The sequence below is a fragment of the Sorghum bicolor genome, chromosome 9 (assembly GCF_000003195.3).
Source record: "Sorghum bicolor cultivar BTx623 chromosome 9, Sorghum_bicolor_NCBIv3, whole genome shotgun sequence".
Lineage (NCBI taxonomy): Eukaryota > Viridiplantae > Streptophyta > Magnoliopsida > Poales > Poaceae > Sorghum > Sorghum bicolor.
This window is the reverse complement of record NC_012878.2, coordinates 47,031,458-47,052,039: the sequence shown is the minus strand read 5'-3', so window position 1 is coordinate 47,052,039 and position 20,582 is coordinate 47,031,458. Positions and strand designations below refer to the sequence as shown.

Sequence of the window (20,582 nt, the reverse complement as noted above, 5' to 3'; positions counted from 1 at the left end):
GTTATTTAAATCTTAAATGACGTGCAATCTTGTATTTCTACCAAGGCAAATATAATGACGGACTTTTTTACTCAGATGTATAAGTAAATCTTTTCAGGTAGGCAGATTGCAGAATTAATAGATATATCCTTTTATTTATTTGAACTTGGTACAATATGTTTCAGGGAGTTCAACTCGATCAGCATCAGCAGGCAAGTACTATATATTTTTCAGATTTAGACCACCAAATCTCAACCTTTATGATTATTTGATCCCACCAATATCAACGGCTTAATTATATTCTTTCTGGCTAATATGATGGAGGTTTCTCAGTTTTAGTAATATGTGACAGAGTATATAGGGTGTACACATAACAAATCAGAAGCATTATCATCAGATCTTGCTTACGCAGCGATACTTTACTAGGAGTAGATCTAAAGAAATCGATCGTCAAGGGAGAAGTCGTGTGAAAGTTTGCTGCGAACGAAGAAGAAAGCATCGGGACCGATCGACCATGCATGCAGCATGCGTCGTCAGGGGATCTGATTCCTTGGCCTGCATCTGCATGCATGCGTGTATCCGACACACGGCAATTGCCTTTCGGCTGAAGCCACTGCACTAGGCAAAAGGGAAGGGATAGCTTACGAATTGAAGCGCCGCCGATGCAGCTAGCGCGCGCACCCTCTGCAATCTGCATGCACCAACGAATCAAAGCATCTCCATACGTATGCATGCTTCTTGCAATGCTTCCTTTGCCGTCGAGAGATTTAATTTCCAGGTTTAATTTCCACGGCTAATACATACCGGCCGGGCGCGGATGGAAATTAATTAAACTTCCGCTGCAGGCTACCGGGTTTCCACACGGCTAGCTTTCCCTGCCATAGGCGATAATGGTAACTAATAACTAAACTAATACACAGTAGTGCACTCTCCAATTTGTTATTGGAAGAGATTTCGTCGATCTATATTGATCCGGCATAAGTAGACTTTTGGAAATGGCTTTTTGAAAGCTTTTCTTTTTTGTGGCTGGCTTTTTGAAAGCTTTTGTTTCCTATAATATGCCCTATATATGTCACAAAGAAAACTTTGATGAGAATTGAGGTAAATAAAAGACTTTGCTCTTCTCTCTCGTCAATCTCCTCTTTCCTCCATACACATTAGCACAAATTTGATATGAAATTTTCTGTAGCCCGCTCACATACTTTCGTTATACTTGCACTATGCATGGCCACAACTGCAACTGATGGAGCTTTAGGTTTAGCGGTTCTAGATTTGATTCTATCGGAAAGCCTCTCTTTATTGTTTATAGGTTATAAGGTTAAGCTCTTGGCCACAACCGCTGCTATAATGGAGTTTATTAATTCTTAAGTCATGAAATTATTATCTTAAGTTTGACCAAATTTATACAAAGAAGTATCAATATCATCTTAGTCAAACTTAGTATAATTTTGACTAAGGAAGGACGACGAACCAGATTCTTTTTTTTTGAAATTTTCTTTGAACTGTTCAACATTCGTGGTCTCCTTTCAGTTCATGCATGCACTGAGTAAAGAACAATATATCGCCCGAGTTGACAATTCTTACATTGTTGGAAAGACAGAAAGAAAAGCAAGTAATAAAAAGCTGAGATCTGTGTGCAGCTGCTGGCCTGCTGATCCCTTTCATTTCATTTCATGCAGAACAAGAATCTCTATCTTTTGTTTAGTTAACACCTCAACTACCACAAGCAAAAGTTAAGTGCTGTTGCGATCCTGGCCTTCAACACCTTGGAAGGACCCAACGAACGTGCGAGTCTAGAACTGAGGTAGCTAGAAACTCTTTTTTTTTTATGACCGGGCCATTCAACCCGTATTTCATTAAGAGGAAAAGATGTAGCTAGAAACTAAAAAAAAAGTAAGGGAAGAAGTCATTTCGGTGCAGCAAAGCATACATGCTACTTTACGTTCCTTTACATATGAGTGGCCGGTACGCCTCTATATATTGGGCATGTCGCAGCGCCGGTTGCCTTCACCAATGCAATCTAGCTAGCTAGTAGCTACAATCTTGTTGAAACACACACAGCTTCCACACGTACTGACAGAAGCCAGCAGCTAAGACGATCATCATCCGATGGACAGCAACACCAACAGCACGCAGCCTCCCCCGGGTGAGGATCTGCTGACCAACTGAACCACAGATATATATATATATAGCGAGAATATATACATGCATATATATACACACACACTCCACTCGCCGGCGGCCGGGTTGGTCTAGCTGCTTCTTCGAGTATATGCATGCATATGCATGTGTGCAAATGTCGCACTCTTATTACCATATATATATCGTCGTCATGTGTGGCTTCAATAATCATTTGTCCTCTATGAATAATATCACCAACATGCGTATATACAGGCTACCCGAGGCTGGACGCTGAGCAGAACGGCCACGGCAAGAAGAAGAAGCAGGGGTGCTGCGGGCTGCGGCGCCGCACGACGACGACCAAGCGCGGCGAGGCGAGCTTCATCGAGGGATGGTGCGTTCGACGGCGTCTCTTTTGGTTTCAGTCGCTCAGTTCCATTCTTTTTCTTTCGTGCAAGGAGGGCAGCTATTAATCTTGGCCAGCTCTTAGCAGCCTTTTTTCCCCATGTTTCATGTTGCGAGAATGTCTACGTTCTGAAAACGCGAATGTTCCTATTCTCATGTTATAAAATGATACTCCAAGTTTCTGGTCTGTTCTCGTTCCAAAAAATGGGAACGGTAACATGGCTGCTATGGGCCACCTTGCTAACGCGCTTCCCATTTTGTTTGCCCCTTCTTTGCATGTGGCTGCGACCGTCGATGATCTCCATCCATCAGCATCGCTGCGCTCTGCTGCTGCTGGCTCTGCGAGCTCTGCTGCGATTAATGGCTAGCCCATGCTCAACCAAGCAAGAACGCCGTGCACCGGCAAGCAAGCAAGTTAATTAATATATATATTTAGTTTGGTCTCGATCGAGAGGAGATTAATCTCGATGCTCGAAGGATGGTTGCTTATGATGTAATGTAATGCGTTGTACTTTATTTACTCGTGTTTCTCTGTTGTGATCCTTGGAACAGAAAATCTATATGAATGTTTAACATACATGATATATAGGCTTTGTGTTTTTGAGGTGTGACTCTGGGTGCAGGCTCCAGGCTGAGATACTAGCTAGCTGCCAAGCTCAACTTGTGTACCGCTTCGATCTCATTTAGCTCCATTTTAGGAGGGCTCCGGTTTCTTCCAAGAGGGCTATGACGACTCTAAATTATTTTTGTGGAGGGGCTTGTCTGGTGGATCTCGATCAAACTGTCTTGCAAAACGCTTGTAAAAAACGGTTCCAGTGACAACCTTTTTATGATTTGTACTAAATTTATGAGACTAGAGAAGCTACGTTTTTGTAGCTTCAGCTCCTTGTAGGAAAACAGTTTTGGTTCCTCTAGGCTTCTTTTTGCTGGAGTTGTTTCTTGGATGACCATTTGGCAAAGTTTTGGTTAGAGAGCCGCTCGAGAAGCTCGGCCAAGCGAGTCCCTCTATGCAAAGGGCTTGTTCACTTGGTTGAAAAGTTATGGTCGAAAGTACTATTCACTGATTTATTATGAGAAAAAAAATAATACTAAATGGTTGTTAGATTCGACAGATAAGCTCAAATGAACAGACTCTTAATTAGACATTTCTTATTGCTCCCTACATCTAAAATATATGCAAATATAGTGCTAGATCAAAAAATTTATTTTGACTAAATATTACAAATTATACTATTATATCTCTGATATTATTATCAAATAAATATCTTCAGATTTTTCATGAAATATATTTTGAAGTATATCTATTTAGGATTATAACCGTTGACACTTGTTTTTATTTAGTTAAATTTAAAATAATTCGACTTAGACTAGTTCTAGAAATGCATTCTTTTAAGAATGAAGATAGCATAATACATATGAATATGAATGAATATAGACATGAGATATTCTTTTATATCAAAAATTATAATTGAACTCTGAGGATAGGGATTGCTATTTTATTATTGTGTTGCAATACCCTCACATCAAAAACTGTCAAATAATCTGACCTCAAAATGGGATGTCAAGGAATATTTAATGTGTTCCTGTTATTAGTTGCGAAACGGTTTATAGCCTAATAGTTATAAGAGCCTCATTAGCACAACAGGTCTAGGTTTGACTCCTTGTTAGAGCAAATATTTCAGGATTTAATAGCGTTATATTTTTAATGATAGACAACATTCCCTTTGACATCGAGGCGACTGTGATGACTTCATTCATCTCGCTGATTTGCCGACTTAGTTTTCGAAGATGCTCCTAGGGGTAGAGTTTGCATGCATAAGTTTGTAGAGGTGAGTATGCATGCGTTTATGAGCGTCTATGTTGTACCGTGTCCAAGAGTTCCCTAAATCCCTTCCTAATCCTTAGTTTTTAGGAAGACGAGAAAAAAAACCTTTTTCCAATAACTCATAATCCATTGTCCTAATCTTTTAGAACTCGACAAAAGTCACCCTGTTTTGCATAAAGTTACGCACTTCTCAGTTGCGTGTATCTTCTCTCTCACGCGCATGTTTATCGGCCAATTTAAAGGTAGAAGGGCATGAAAAGAATAAAGAGTAGTAAAGGGTTATTGATGCAAATGTACAAGAGAGAAAAATATATAAAAGTGGTTAGGGTAATTTAGAAATAGTATAGAATTCTTGATGTAAAATTGTCTTCTATATTTTAGCAGTGGATTATTAGAAGCTCTTGGAGATGGCCTTCTTTATTCCTTCCAATACTTTTTTAGGAGTTGTAAAACTTCTTGTTTTTAGAAAGAAAATATTGGATACTCTTGGAGATGCTCTAATCACAAAAAAAGTTATAAGAGGATCAATTTACCAAGGAGGCAAGGATTAAGCGACTTCTAAAACCAGACATGTGACCTCCTTAGTTGTTTCCCTAGGTGGTTTTTTCTTTATCTTTAATGTTTATTTTTGTTGAATCTTTAAAAAATCATAGTAAACCAAACATAAATCATAAAATGGAAAACTTATTTTTTTGGACTCCACATTAGTAGATATACACAGTAAATATATGATACGGTATGTTTTAATATAATTTTTTTGCTGTAGCTTTAGATCTACGCTTTTCGTCAATCAATCCATAGCTGCAATTATTGTGGTCCCATTGTGGTGAAATTTCCATGGATGACTAATCATTGCATGCTTGAGATATGGTAAAAATTTCATGCTCATTGGATCTTGTATGACCGAGTTATAAATTTATTTATGTTTATGCTTCTTAAATAATTTTTAAATAGTTAAAAGAGTGTAAAAAAAGAAAATATATGTTCCCTGGAGCAACATGATTATGTTAGTGTTCATAAGATATAAGAAAAATAACATTACACAAAGAACACATATTCTCTATTTTTACACACTTTTCACTATTAAAAAACTATTAAACAAGCATAAACCTGAACAAAGTCTATAACTCAGTCATATATGGGTCCAATGTGAGCCAAAAATTTTCCTACATCTCAAGCATACAATGATTAAACCACCGTAAAAATGTCGCCACAATTAGACTATAAAAACTATAGCTATGAATTAATTACAGAAAAACATAGATCTAAAGAAAGAACAAAAACTTTATACTATAGCATACTATATCATATGTTTATTACGTAGATCTACTCATGTGAAGTCAAAAATTGTATTTTCTGTTTTATAATTTTTTCTATGACTCACTATGATTTTTTAAATATTCAGTTGAAATAAACATAAAAGGAAAGGAGAAAAACCACCTAGCGAAACCAGCCAAGGAGGTCACATGTCCGGTTTTAAAAGACAAGGGAGGAGTTATGTCTGGAGTCTGGTTTTCTAATTGAGGTAGAAAAAACTGATTTTTATGATAGTTATAAGAGAGCAAAATAGACTTTTTCCTTGGCAAAAAATTTAATGACCCGTCTTTGGTATTTTCCCTATGGACACGGGCCTCTACATCCAACAAGGAAATAAGCCGAATCTTAAGGCCCATATCCTTCGATACGGAGAACAGTTAGCCCAGCCCTCTTATAATCTCATCAAGAAAAGGGAAAACGGAGCCCATTCCTACCGGCCCAGCGTAGACCAACACCGACACGGTTCGAGCCGCCAGATTCCCATCCGACGCCCCGAAATAGATTCACTGACGTGCACCCGACGGTGACGTGGCGAAGGCTACCCCCACAATATCGAGCATCGGCGGGGGTCCTGTCCGAAAAAAAAACACGAGCGGAGAACGCCGCTTCCGGTCCTGTTCGCGGCTCGTGATTTCGCCGCCGGAGAGCCGAGGGAGAGGGAGCGAGATGGGGTTCGTCGGAGACACGATGGAGTCGATCCGCTCGATGCAGATCCGCCAAGTGCTCACGCAGATCATCAGCCTCGGTGACGCCCTCTGCCGCACTCTCCTCTTCTTCTCTCCCCCTGATTGTTTTTTCTTCTCGAGGTCTATGGCAGCCAGATCAGTGCGTCGGGGGACCCTGTAGTTCTTGGTTTTGTGGTGAGGTCTTTGCCATGCGAGGCTAGTACGGTTTTAATGAGCGGGACAAGTACTTTTACGATTTCCAGTGGGTTTTGGCCGTAAGATCGGAGGAAGAGACTGCTCTAGATTCTTCGTCTGGTTCTATGATCTGAACTATTATAAGTTATTCCTGTTAACCATGAGAATGTGAAGAATAGAGCAAGAGTTGAATTGCCTTCGAGAACTGGATTGTGTTTTTTTCTTAATCTCTTATTATTTGGGGCGCGAATGCTTATGCTCTGTTCAAGAATTGATTAGGTTTCTTGTTGGTTACCCTAGATGATAGTTGTCGCTAATAGAAATTCAGGTTTGTAGGGTTGTGATATTCAAGAGGGGTAGCGTTGTACGCGTATCAGTTAGCAAGGCTGTTGATAGCAGTTCAGGTTTCCTGCAATTTGATATTTGACTGTTAATTGCAACATGAGTCTCATGAGGGGGTTTTAACTTTCAGAGTGTTTCTCTTTGCAGGTATGATTGTTACCTCTGCGTTAATCATATGGAAGGGGTTGATAGTTTTCACGGGGAGCGAGTCACCAGTTGTAGTGGTTCTCTCTGGTAGCATGGAGCCTGGATTTAAAAGGGTTTGTTCACTCTTTACATGACATGGAAATAACCTTGGGTGTCGTATGCTTTTATGATATCTACATGCTTCATGTTGACATTAGCAACATTTTTCCTTTTATCTGTGGCCAATTTGAGTTCCAGAAAACTGCTTCGCAAAGGAACATTTCCATTTTCTATATGAATACTTATCACTTTTCTTTAAGTTCCATTAGTTTGTATACGTTGAATGGCTGCATAGTTTCATTTTTCCTTATTACTAGATTTTTCCTTTTACGATGAGTAAATTTTACAAGACACCAGTTGTCACAACCACTTCTAGTGCCTGCTTCATAAAACTACCAAAACTTTGGGCTCCGTTCTCACAAACTTACCACATTGTGCCCCTTTCCTGAGAACCTGTACCCGCTCGTCAGCATCACATAGTGCAGAAAAGAGTTTGCCCAATGTGTTGCACTATGTGACGCCGACCAGTGCGACCAGGTGCTCAAACCATTTTTAGGGGCAAAGGTGGTAGGTTTGTTAGAAGGGAACCTTAAATATATATTTTTTTTTGAAATGGGCACTAGAAGTGGTAACTTTATGATTATTATGACAGTAATGTGGTAATTGTGTGAAATTAACCTTTTAAGATTTGTACCATAATTTGTTGATGGTCTGCTACGTTATGGTACATGTTATGTACCACTTATTTTTAGCTCCAGAGCTAGTTGTATGAGCCAGTATCTTTCATGCCGTTATGCCTTAATGATAAAAATTGTCTTGTTTTCAGGGTGATATCCTGTTTTTGCATATGAGCAAAGATCCTATTCGCACGGGAGAAATAGTTGTTTTCAATGTCGATGTGAGTCTTATTTATCCATGAATTATTTGATGAATCGTGAATATAGTTGTTTTCTCTATTATATCTCACCATAATGTTTGTTTGTACATTTATCTATTCAGTAATGCTCATTTGGCTGCTATTAATGCAGGGTCGTGAAATTCCAATTGTTCACCGTGTGATTAAGGTTTTACATTTTGAGTTCTTCACTTCAATTGATGCAATGTTAAACTAGATATTAGATATCTGCTCTTTTTCCTGCTCACTTTGAGTTTACTCTTCTCTCTGTATAGGTCCATGAACGTCAGGACACTGCAGAAGTGGACATCCTCACCAAAGGTATACTACTTTCAGTTTGAATGACTATAATGTATTTCCATTAACTTGTTTTTTCTTCTGAATATTACTACTACATTGTACTGTGTAATCCTGATAATAACCAACAATATGTGCATGATGTACTGTGGTTGTGATTGCAATGTTTCTTTTACCTTGCAAACTCCATTTCAGGTGACAATAATTTTGGGGACGACCGACTATTATATGCACATGGGCAGCTTTGGCTCCAGCAACATCACATTATGGGACGTGCCGTGGGGTGAGTTCACCTTATATAGCACGCATCTGTCTTTTTGCCCACTGGAAAACAGTTCTCCTGACCTTGTGTTCTCCAATGTCAACAGCTACCTTCCATATGTTGGCTGGGTTACAATTATCATGACTGAGAAACCATTTATTAAGGTATGCTTATTCTCGTCTAAATAATTCATTGGCTTGTTCTGTAATGAAACACTGACACAAGAGTCACACAGACCAGTATAGTGACACAAACCCAAAGAAGGGCATAGTCCCATTGATCTGAGAATATTTGTGTCATTATGTGGATGAAATGAAACTCATCCATTCTTCTTGCTTGTGTAAATTAGGCAAGTCCACTGATTGTGATAATCTAGAGCATCCAGGAGTCCACAAATTGAGCATTAGTTAATTTATTCACTATCATTGGAAGCTCTGCTGATCTATATGTTATCTTTGTTGCAGTACCTGCTGATTGGCGCATTGGGCTTGCTGGTCATAACGTCGAAAGATTAGAGATGCCAAACTTCAGTGCCATGTAGATTTTGCTCTTATGGTGCAACAGCAGAGGTCAGTGGCTTCGCAGCGTTAAGAGAAGCCGTTCTGTTCCACCATGTATCAAACGAGAAGAATTCTTTATCTACTGTGAGGGCACCTGCCCACTAATTGGATAGTCGGTTCTCATCCAGCATTCATCTTTTTGTAGTTGTGCCATAGCTAATGAGTTGAATCAGTCGTCGGTGGTTATATTCGATGAAGATAACTCTTCATTGCAGCCTTGCAGGAAACGGCGCTAGACTATTTGCAATGGGAGTAAAATGTAGCAGCGGCCATCTGGGTCTCTAAACTTCCAAAATTCATATCCACGTAAACGGAAACGGATCCAGACTAGATCTGCTTGCTGACGTGGTAGTACGCGCTTGCTCTTAAACTCGGCAAGGTATCTAAACTTCTAAAGTATACACATCCATGCGGACATGGTGGTCCAAGCTGGTACCAGCAAGGCCAGATATGCTTATAAAGGCCCTCCACAATATGAGTGGTGCCCGTTATGCGTACAGAGGTTGTGACCGTTACTGTTTATGCGTACAGAGGTGTCAGTGGTGTCCAGTTAAGTTTTGAGTTGTGTGAGGAATGGTGTTTTGAGCTGCTGTGTGAGGAATGGTGTCCAGTTAAGATTTGAGCTGCTGTGTGAGGAATCACTATGGGACCCATCATAAAATACCGTGTTAGCTGATGTTGAGAGAGAAGAAAAAAAAGGAAGAAATGATATTCTATTAACTTGGAGCTAGCAGCACTAGCTGCAATGTAGGGAGTTACTCTTCTTTCATCTTTCTCCTATTCTAATGCTACTTAAGCATCACGCTGTGGAGGGCCTAAAAGACACCAGTCTGAACCGTCATTTCAGCAAATGAGTCATTTTCAGCAGGGTCATCTGGACCTATGACGTAGCATGAGTCTAGTTCGTGATGTGTATTTTGGAAGTTCGAAACCTAGATAACACCACTGCCAAGTTTAAGGATCGTTTGTTAATTTTACATTCATGGTAAAATGTGCGCAGGGATGTCATAATGTATCGTGAGAAATAGATCCATGCCCAACGAGGCAACGAGTGTCCTAAACAGGAGAGATTTTGGGATGGACCGATGCTTCTTTTATTTTTCATATTATGGTCTTATTTGGCATAGCTCAACTTCACTAGTAAAGTTAATCTTTTGCATTTCAGCTCCATAAACAGCTTACTCGGTGAACCTAAGCTGACCCGTTTGACAAAACAGCCTTGCATGATACATTAATTAAAAGAATAAAATTACTGCAATGTCTTTTGCTCTTTCTTCTTTAACCGTATCTTTTCTTCCCGTCTCCTTCCCGCACTCCTAGTGGAGGCCGAGCCCGTACCTCTCGGCAAGTGCCAAGCTCGTGCTCAGCATCGGGTCTGTGACCATGTTCGACGTTGGGTCTGACCGCGCCAGGCAGGGAGACGCGCTTGCCCGTGGCCAGCAATGAAGTCAAACGAATGCGGTGTGTCTAGCATCGGAGAGGAGAGGTGGTGACAAAGGAGTGTGAAAGAGCATCTAGGCCCGTAGTAATTTCGGTGATTAATAACAATATTGATTACTATGACTAACGTGTGTTTTGCAGGGGCAAAGTCATAGGTAAGGTCATGGTAATAGGTACTCGATGGACAGGGACGTACATGCCTACTTAATAGTGGAAATCGTTTCGGTTTTCAAAGGATGGATGGACATCGTCAAGACTAGACTAGGTCTAAGTGCCATATGGTGAAGAAGGGCACTTAGAGTAGTTTAGGACTTTGTTTTCCTTTGACCGTACTATTAAGAGGGGCTTTGATCTAGTAGCTTGACTTAGGCAAGGCTTTAGGTTTAGGTGTGGTGCACACTTGTTAAACCTAGCCCTAGGCAGCTCAGAGATAGCCCTTAGATCGAGAGGAACTAACTTCGTTTTGGAGCGATCGCGTTTCGACGAAGTTAGGGTGCCCAAAGGTGCACCGGACGCTCTGTGAGTGCGTCCGGTGAGGTCCTTAGCCGTTGGAACAGTGTGGTGCTTAGGGTTAAGCACCGGACGCTGGCACTGGACTCACCGGGCAGCGTCCGGTCCCACACCCAGGGAGGTTGTAAACTTCCCCTGAGCACCAGACGCTAGCACCGGACGCACCGGGTAGCGTCCGGTCCCATACTCAGGGAGTATGTAAAACTCCCCGAAGCACCGGACGGTGCCACCGAACGCTGAAAGTTAGCGTCCGGTGACCTGTCAGACGCAGGTACAGTTAGCCGTTATGGAGCACCGGTCGCTCGGTGCAGAGCATCCGGTGCAACATAAAGAGCGTCCGGTGACCCCGTTTTCAGTGGAAAACGGTTGGCTGACCTTTGGACTTCGTTGGGAGTATTTATACTTCTCCACCTCGTCCATAAGAGCTCTCTTGCCCATTTGAACATCTGAGAAACTTGTTGTGGAGCAAGAGAGTAGCAAGAGCCTAGAGAGGATTGAGAATTGAGTGATTTCTTGAGAGAATCCTTCTCTAGTGAATTCCAAGAGTCAAGTGTGCATCCACCACTCTCTAGAGCCTTGTTTGGGTCAAGTGAGAGTTCTTTGCTTGTTACTCTTGGTGATCGCCATCACCTAGACGGTTCGGTGGTGATTGGAGGCACGAAGACCGTCCGGAATTCTTGTGGGTAGATCGTGTCAAGCTTGTGAGCGGTTTTGGGCGATTCACCACGACGGAGTGTCGAAGAATCAGCCCGTAGAGAGCACTTGGTCCTTGCGCGGACTAAGGGGGAGCAAGACCCTTGCGCGGGTGCTCCAACGAGGACCAGTGGAGAGTGGCGACTCTCCGATACCTCGGCAAAACATCGCCGAGCACTTTCTTCCACTACTCCTTTACATTCTAGCTTTTACTTTGTGCTTTTACATTCTTAGAATTGCCTTGCTAGAATAGGATTGGAACTAGGTTGCAAAACTTTTATCCGGTAGCTCTCTAGGTCACGTTAGGCACAAGGGGTTGAATTGGAGCTTATAGGTTGCTTAAATTTTTAGAGAAGCCCAATTCACCCCCCTCTTGGGCATCTTGATCCTTTCAGAGTGAAGCGTCAGGCTGCGACTACCGCGACGAGGCCAACAGCGACAGAGGGATCGATGTAGGTGGCGAGGGGGGCCGTCGTCGAGGTCTCAGCGGCGAGAGGCCGGCACTAGCGGTAGGGCGTCTTGAGGAATGGCACGACGTCCTGGGCGTGGTGGGTGAGGAGCGGGTGCATGCCGCGCGATCAATATTGTCCAAAACATCCTTTTCAAGGCGTCTCGAGGAACGACACAACGTCCTAAGCGTGGTGGGTGAGGAGCGGGTGCATGCCGCGCGATCAATATTGTCCAAAACATCCTTTTCAATAATAGAGAACTACATGTATATTGTTGGTGAGGACGACGAAGATCGGCATCGGAGGAGTGGGCGTGAAGCCCTGTCCAGGGAGGTGGCGCTGGATGCAGCGGCGTCCAGACGGCTAGCCCAGGTGCACGGCGTCGAACCCCTATGGTCCAAGTTCTGGGCGTCGGGGGAGGACTCCGACGATTTGGAGAAAGACGAGGCAGACCCGGGATTGGCAACGCCATCGACCACGACATTCATCAACGATGCTTTGGATGCAGGCTTCACAATTGAACAGCTTGCCATGGCGGAGCAGGCACTGGATTCAGGTAAAAGCTTCTCACCTACCGCTCAACTTCCTAAAGCTATTGTCTCTGAGATGGTTCGGAGAAAACTAGCGTTGAAGCCATGGAAGGGTCCTTTACCCGGTCCTCGTGTCTCGCCGCCAAGAACACTAGGAGATTACCTTGCCATGGCGAGCCGACAGCATACAGGTCCTCATGATGGATCGGCCTCGACGTCTAGACGGTCGGGGTCGTCGGCAAGGCCTATGTCGTTCATGGTTCAAAAACTTTCAAATCTCTGGAAAATCAGGTCATCGATCCACTATTTCTGCCGCTTCCAAACGCGTTGCTTTCGGCCTCGGTTGTGTGCACGACGTCAGGTGTGGCAAGGGATTCGGATGACACAGCTCCAAGACCGGTACCATCTGTGCTTATCGGGCCTGGTAGGTTCTTTCGGCCCACGAAAGGGTTGTGTGCCCTGTTCAGGCTTATAGGAACGGGGAGACGACGTCTTCGTGTAACCAAGACGCTGCCTGTGCCCTCCGAGTCTGTGCGCCGTTCATTCATAGAGGTCATTCGAATAGGAAAACCAATGGCGGCGCAAGGGACAGGCAATGGTGGCGCTTTTGGCGAGCGAAGTGGAGGAAGAGGTGCGGGTTTTAGCCCTGACTTTCATCTTGGCTTTGATCCCGGCTATGCTGGTCGAGGGTGAGGTTGTGACTTTCATCCCCGCGGACGAGATCGCAGACATGGGGGCCATGGAGGTCATGGAGGCTACGACGCTAACTCCTTCAACTCTGGATTTCGTGGAGTGGGTCGTGGAGAGCGAAGCACGGTGTCGGTTTTGGGGGTGGGCGCAGCCGTGGGGTTTGGCAAAATCATGGGCGGCCTCACTACCAATCGGTGCCAAACCAACAGCTGCCGCATCAGGCTGCACTGTCGACAGCGGCTTTTGGTCATCAAATCGCAACACAACAAGGACCTCATCCTCCCCACTCCACGGCGACCCAGGGAGGACAGGATACAAAGGCGACCAGTGGTGCTGCACCTAACATGATCAAGGGGGCAACGCCACAATCTGGAGTACCAGCATCGACAAGAGTTATGTAGGGAACAAGTGATGCCATTGTCCCGGCAAGCTCTGATGTAGTTGATGTTTCAAGTGATCCAGCAGAATCATCCCAAAAAGGAGTAAATCAAAAGAGCAAGGGTAAACCTTACTGCTACCGCTTTCATACTAAAGGGCATACGCTTTCCGTTTGTACTGTTGTACTTAGCTGTGAGCTCTGCTTTGGTGATCATGTGAAAAAAGTATGCCCAAATCTAAAAAATTTGCAATCTACTGCTATACCTTGCGAATATGCTGTAGAAGGTCTGGGGTTCTATTTTATAACTGTGGTTAACAATCCAAAAATTGTTGCTGATGATAAGTCCGTTGTGGTACGTGTGTTGGAAGGTTGCTGACCAGTTAGCAGTGGAACTTGACAAACTACTACCTGGGAATAGTTGGGTTATTGAGGAAAAAGGAAATGATGCCTTTACCACTAATTTCCCATCATCAGAAGTTCTTAACCATATGGTGAACTAGGGCCAAATGGATAAAAAACAGTAAAGGGAAAGATTTGGTTCGAAAAAGGGGCCGAGAATGATGTGTTTAAGTATGAATTGATAAGGTGTGGGTGCAATTTAGGGGCCTACCTAAAGAGCTACGAGAATTTCTTATCATTTGGGCAATTGGCTCAATTTTAGGTGTCCCTCGTGCGGTTGATACAAAATTCACCAAGAAGTATGGTAGAGCCAGATTGAAAGTAGTCGTGCTTGATCCCGACCTTATCCCAGATTTAGTGGATGTAGTCATTGGTGATTTTGTTTATGAGCTACAATTTAGAGTTGAGAAAATTTTGTCTGATGGTGAGGCCCAAGTCGTTGACATGGACGCTACTACAGACGATGACAAACCTCCTGAAAAAAAAGGAGGCAGAAAACATGGATGAGGATGCAAATAAATTAGCTGATGATCCAGCTGACATAGCACCTGGTATGCAGCCTAATGTCTCAGTTGCACCAAGTGGACAGCACAATAATTCAGCCATTGGTACACATACTGAGCAAATGGATATAGACTTGGCGCCTCAGCTTTCAGGAAACACGGGTGTGCAGCCAGACTCGGTGCTTGATATAATTAGTTTAGATCAGCAAGTTAACCTGGCACGTACAGGATCAGATCCAGTGCAAAAGAAAAATGTTTCTAAACCAGTGGTGTTGCTCACTCAGACGGGGATGACTCAAGATGGATCTGCTCTTTGGAAAGCTAGCTCAATGCAGCCTAAGAGCGACTCAGGTCTTCTTAATAAATCTTTAAAGCAGAGCGGTGGGGCAGTGTCACTAGTTAGAGCAAGTAAAAGAAACGCCTTCACTTCGGAGCAAGACTCGTTGGAGAAGGCTACAAAGTTAAAGGCACGTAAAAATTTGGATGATGCGTCACTCAAAGGTAAAGAAACGCTGCCGCGATCTTTCGATTCTCTTGATGACTCTACTTTATTAGCTACTACTAGTTTGTTAGGAGTGTCTTTTGGTAACTGTGATCAAGAGATTACTTTTTCTTTGAAGTCTTTAAAAGATCTGGAAGCCAATAGATTGGTTGAGAGCTCTAGTTTAAAAGTAAATAATAAATTTGAGGTCGATGATTTTTCCTCTATTTGCTCTTTGGATGAGAATTTGGATTTAGAGAATTTAAACCACCTGTGTGGAGATATCTCTGAAGAACTAGGTGATGGGGGCTGTGACCCTTTGGGCATACAGACCCCCTTATCACATGTCAAAAAAACAAATATCGTCTCTTAGGAATAAGAAAAAAAATAAAAATAATTCAAGATGAGAGGAATTTTTTGGAATTGTAATGGGTTTGCTGACAAGAAAAAATATAGGTTTCTTTCTGACCTAACAAAAGAAAAGAACTTAGATTTCATAGCCTTATCGGAGACTGGTAGAGCCAATTTCCCACTCTCTACCCTGAATAATATCTGTGCTGACAGGGATTTTCTTTGGCATTGCATGGCTCCTAGGGGTCGGTCTGGTGGCATGATCTTGGGTGTAAACCCTTTAACTTTTGACATTGGTTAGATAGAAGAGGGGGACTTCTTTATTCGGTTCAAATTAAGACACAAGGAGGATGGTTTTAAGTTTAATTTAATCTCAGTATAGGCCCAGCTCAGGCCGAATTCAAGACACAATTCTTATCCGAGTTGGTTAGAGTATGTTCAAAAGAATCCCTACCTATTATCATAGGTGGTGACTTCAACATTATTCGTAACCCAGATGAGAAAAATACTGAAACATTCAATGATAGATGGCCTTTTCTTTTTAACGCAATTATTGACACGTTAAATCTTAGAGAGCTTGACATGTCAGGCAGAAAGTTTAGTTGGGCTAATCGCTTACAGAACCAGACTTTTGAAAAACTTGATAGGGTCCTAGTTTGTACGGATTTTGAGTCTAAATACCCGCTTACAAATGTACTTGCTTTGAGTCGAGAGATTTCTGGCCATACTCCACTTTTATATACAACAAACAATCCATCCCAGGCTTAACAGCCCCAGTTCAAGTTTGAATTGGGATGGTTGCTCAGGGATGGATTCTGTGACATGGTCCGAGACATATGGCATAGTGTTGTCATTGAGAGCTCCCCATTGGAAAGGTGGCAAGCCAAAATTAGAAGGCTTCGTCAATATCTAAGAGGGTGGGCAAAAAATATGAGTGGTACTTACAAGAAAGAAAAGAATGAACTCCTAAATAAACTCGATGAACTTGACAAAAAGGCTGAAATCTCTTTGCTCAGTGAAATAGAATTAAATCTAAAACATGTGTTAAATGAAAGGATTGCTGAATTACTTTGGGAGGAAGAATTAAAGTGGTACCAAATGGCAAAGGCAAAGCATCTTGTAGAAGGTGATGCTAATACAAAATACGTTCATTTTTTAGCATATGGTAGGCACCGAAAAACTCATATTTTCCAGTTAGAGGACGGGGATATTACAATAAGTGGTGATGTTCAGCTAAAAGAACATATTACCAGTTATTATAAGAACTTGTTTGGCCCTCCAGAAATTTAATCAATTGGGTTAAATGAGCAACTGGTTCATGATATCCCACAGGTTTCCGATCTGGAAAATGAGTTTCTAATAGGTGCCTTCTCGGAGTCTAAGGTGAGGACTGCAGTGTTCCAAATGGAACATAACAAGGCACCGGGGCCGGATGGTTTTCCACCAGAGTTTTATCAAGTCTTCTGGGATTTAATCAAAGAGGATTTGATGGCCTTGTTTATGGAATTCCATATGGGAACATTGCCGCGAAATAGTCTTAACTTTGGAACGATAATCTTGTTACCAAAAAATAAAGATGCGAAAAAGATTCAGCAATACAGACCAATATGTCTGTTGAATGTCTCTTTCAATATCTTTACCAAAGTAGCTACAAATAGATTGTCTATTGTTGCCCACAAGATCATTAGACCTAAACAAACTGCTTTCCTCCCAGGTAGAAACATTATGGAAGGTGCAATTATTTTACACGAGACATTACACGAACTTCACTCAAAAAAGCAAGATGGGATAATCTTTAAAATTGATTTTGAAAAGGCTTATGATAAAGTCAAATGGAGCTTTCTATAACAAACTTTAAGGATGAAAGGTTTCTCACAGAAGTGGTGTTCATGGATACAACAGTTCACGCAAGGAGGTAATGTAAATATTAAAGTTAATGACCAACCTAGTTCTTACTTCCAAACAAGGAAAGGCTTAAGGCAAGGTGACCCAATGTCTCCAATACTATTCAATATAGTAGTAGACATGCTAGTCATACTCATTGCTAGGGCAAAGGAAGTAGATCAGGTGGAAGGGGTTATTCCCCATCTTGTCCAAGATGGTCTATCCATCCTTCAATATGCAGATGACACTGTGATCTTCATGAGTCATGATTTGGACAAGGTTGTAAATATGAAATTAATTTTAAGTACATTTGAGCAATTTTTGAGGCTAAAAATAAACTTTCACAAGAGTGAGATTTTTTGTTTTGGGAAAGCAAAGGAGCGTGAAGAGTTTTACTCACAGCTGTTTGGGTACGGGTTGGGAAATTACCCGTTTCAGTATCTGGGTTTACCAATGCACACTAGGAAATTGAGTAACAAAGATTGGCAAATCATCGAAAATAGAATTGAGAAAAGGCTTAGTGGTTGGAAAGGCAAGATGCTCTCAGCAGGAGGACGCTTGATCTTAATAAACTTGGTGCTTTCTAGTTTACCAATGCTTATGATGTCATTTTTTGAACTCCCAAAAGGAGTTTTAGAAAAGATTGACGGTTTTAGATCAAGATTCTACTGGCAAAATGACCAACATAAGTGCAAGTATAGACTAGCCAAGTGGGAAATCTTATGTCAACCTAAAATCCAAGGAGGCCTAGGCATACAAAATTTGGACGTACAGAATAGATGTTTGTTGAGTAAATGACTTTTTAAATTAGTAAATGAGGATGGGTTGTGGCAAGAACTCTTATGGAATAAATACATAAGAGACAAAACCATAGGAAGTTGTATTAAAAAACCGACATATAAAGTGTGTGTTATGTCAGACTCAATCAGAGGAAATGATGCAACATCTATTTTTTATCTCGCCACTTTGCTAAAGGAAGTTGGAGCATGCTAAACATTTAATTCCAAACTGATTCAACCTTTGGAGAAGCTTTCTACAAATCAGAGTCCAATCACATGCCCAATTGTTCATGTTGGTGGCAATCTTAATGAGCTGGGCAATCTGGACAGCAAGAAATGTACTCATCTAGTCAACATTATAAAGGAGACTTTTACAAAAGAAATCAAGCTGCTGACCTTTAGGACAAAGTACAGTATTACGGACATTTTTTTACTTATGGATCTAGAATCTGATGTAATTTACATTTTATCTTCTTTTACTCTCATTTTTTGTTCCCTAATTGCTAACTGTAATTTGGTGACCCTCGTTCTCGGTAATTTATTTTATTTGTAGGACCGCAAGCCCCTCTAGTTTCATAAAAACACTCTTTCAAGCTGCAGTGCATGAGAGAAATAATTCTTCTCTCTTTATCGGAGAGAATATATGAACGAAAAACATCTTAATATGGGGTATACAAGGATGAGATGACATCTAATCACCTCCAATAGTAAGAAGTCAAGTATAAAGCAACTCTTGGCAACAGGTGTTTGATTGATTAGTTAGAGTTTTCCTGAAGCATACAATCTGTTTGGCATCTCTAGGTTCAGATCATAACGCGCTGTTCCTCCAAGGTGACGTTAGTTTTTACTTCTATAGAGGTTTCAGATTTGAGTCCCATTGGATCCATAGGCCGGGCTTCATGGACACAGTGAAGGAGGCATGGAGCAAACCTGTTAATACTCAGGACGCCATTTTATGACTTCATGTCAAAATGCTATGTACCGCCAAGGCCCTTAAGAACTGGAGGCGCAAATCCATGGGTGGCTGGCAGCTAAGCTGGGTGATTTTAACACTAACTTTAGCGAATCTGGAAAGAGCGCAGGAGGAGAGGGCTCTCACAGCGGATGAACTAGTGTTCAAGAAATACTTGAAAAGCAAATCTCTAGGGATGGCGGCGGTACAGAAATCCCGTGCCAGACAACACTCAAGATTGACATGGATGCGGAAAAGGGATATAGTAACACAAGGTTTTTCCATTTACATGCGAATATGAGAAAAAAAGAAATCGTTCATCTCCACATTAACTGGAGAGGCTGGAACTACCATTACACAAGAAAATAAATTAGCATTGTCCCATAGTCATTTCTCCAATCTGTTGGGTACCTCAAGTCTTAGGACCCGGGTGATAAACTGGAATGAACTTGGCTACAAATAACATGATCTGGAAGACCTCGACGCCCCCTTCACGGCCCTAGAAATTGAAGCGGTAATTAAAGACATGCCACCCAAGAAGGCGTCGGGCCCGGATGGATTTATAGGTTCTTTCTTTAAGAAATGTTGGCCAGTCATTAAGGTAGACTTGATCCAAGCGATCATGTTTTTCTTCCACAATCAAACCTCAAAGCTACACTTGATCAATACGGCAAACATTGTACTCTTACCCAAATCACAGGAAGCCACAGCTCTGGGCGACTACAGACCTATAAGCCTGATTAATAATATTGCTAAGATCATCATGAAAATTCTTGCGAACAGACTTGCACCCCACATGAATGATCTGGTCTCCAATGCCCAAAACACTTTCATAAAGAAGCGATGTATCCATGACAACTTCCTCTATGCACAACGGGTGATATAGCTGCTGCATAAGAAAAACAAACCAGCACTCTTCATAAAATTAGACATATCTAAGGCATTTGATTCCATCGGATGGAGTTTTTTGCTGGAGGTGCATGAAAATTTGGGCTTCAGTACAAAGTGGCGTGACTAGATTGCGGCGCTCCTAGGGACAGCAAACTCTAAGATCCTCATCAATGGCCAGCCAACAAAAGAAATCAGACACGGTACTCCCAAGAGCTGCAAACCTACGATGCTCCCTATATGCTGACGACGACGCCATTTTCGCCTCCCCCAACCATCAGGAGATTGATAGTTTACAGAGGATCTTACATTTCTTTGGAGAGTGCTCAGGGCTTAAAATAAACTTCTCTAAAACAGAAATCTATCCTATCAGACTAGACAACAACACAGTGGTATAGCTGCTCCAAAATTTTCATGGCAAAGTTTGCAACTTCCCCGGCAAATACTTAGGACTCCCACTACATGTGCGCAAATTAAGAAAGATTGATGTCAACGCGCTGCTAGACAAGATAGGGGCAAGAATACCAGGTTGGAAGGGGTGTTTCCTTTCTTCAGTCGGGAGAGAAACGTTAGTTAAATCCGTACTCTCCTCTTAGCCTATATAC

At 42.0% G+C, this 20,582-nt stretch overlaps 1 protein-coding gene and 1 long non-coding RNA gene across 2 annotated transcripts; both read left to right on the top strand.

Annotated features, from left to right (window-relative positions):
• Positions 1,985–3,089, top strand: LOC110430270. Its single transcript, XR_002447580.1, has 3 exons — positions 1,985–2,125; positions 2,374–2,494; positions 2,818–3,089. It is a non-coding gene; the product is annotated as an uncharacterized LOC110430270 (long non-coding RNA).
• On the top strand, positions 6,179–9,246 carry LOC8077936 (signal peptidase complex catalytic subunit SEC11A). Its single transcript, XM_002440963.2, has 8 exons — positions 6,179–6,392; positions 6,997–7,109; positions 7,862–7,933; positions 8,064–8,099; positions 8,206–8,251; positions 8,423–8,510; positions 8,596–8,653; positions 8,954–9,246. Exons 1-8 carry the CDS (start codon positions 6,314–6,316, stop codon positions 9,002–9,004), a joined length of 543 nt encoding a protein of 180 aa, XP_002441008.1. The 5' UTR covers positions 6,179–6,313; the 3' UTR covers positions 9,005–9,246.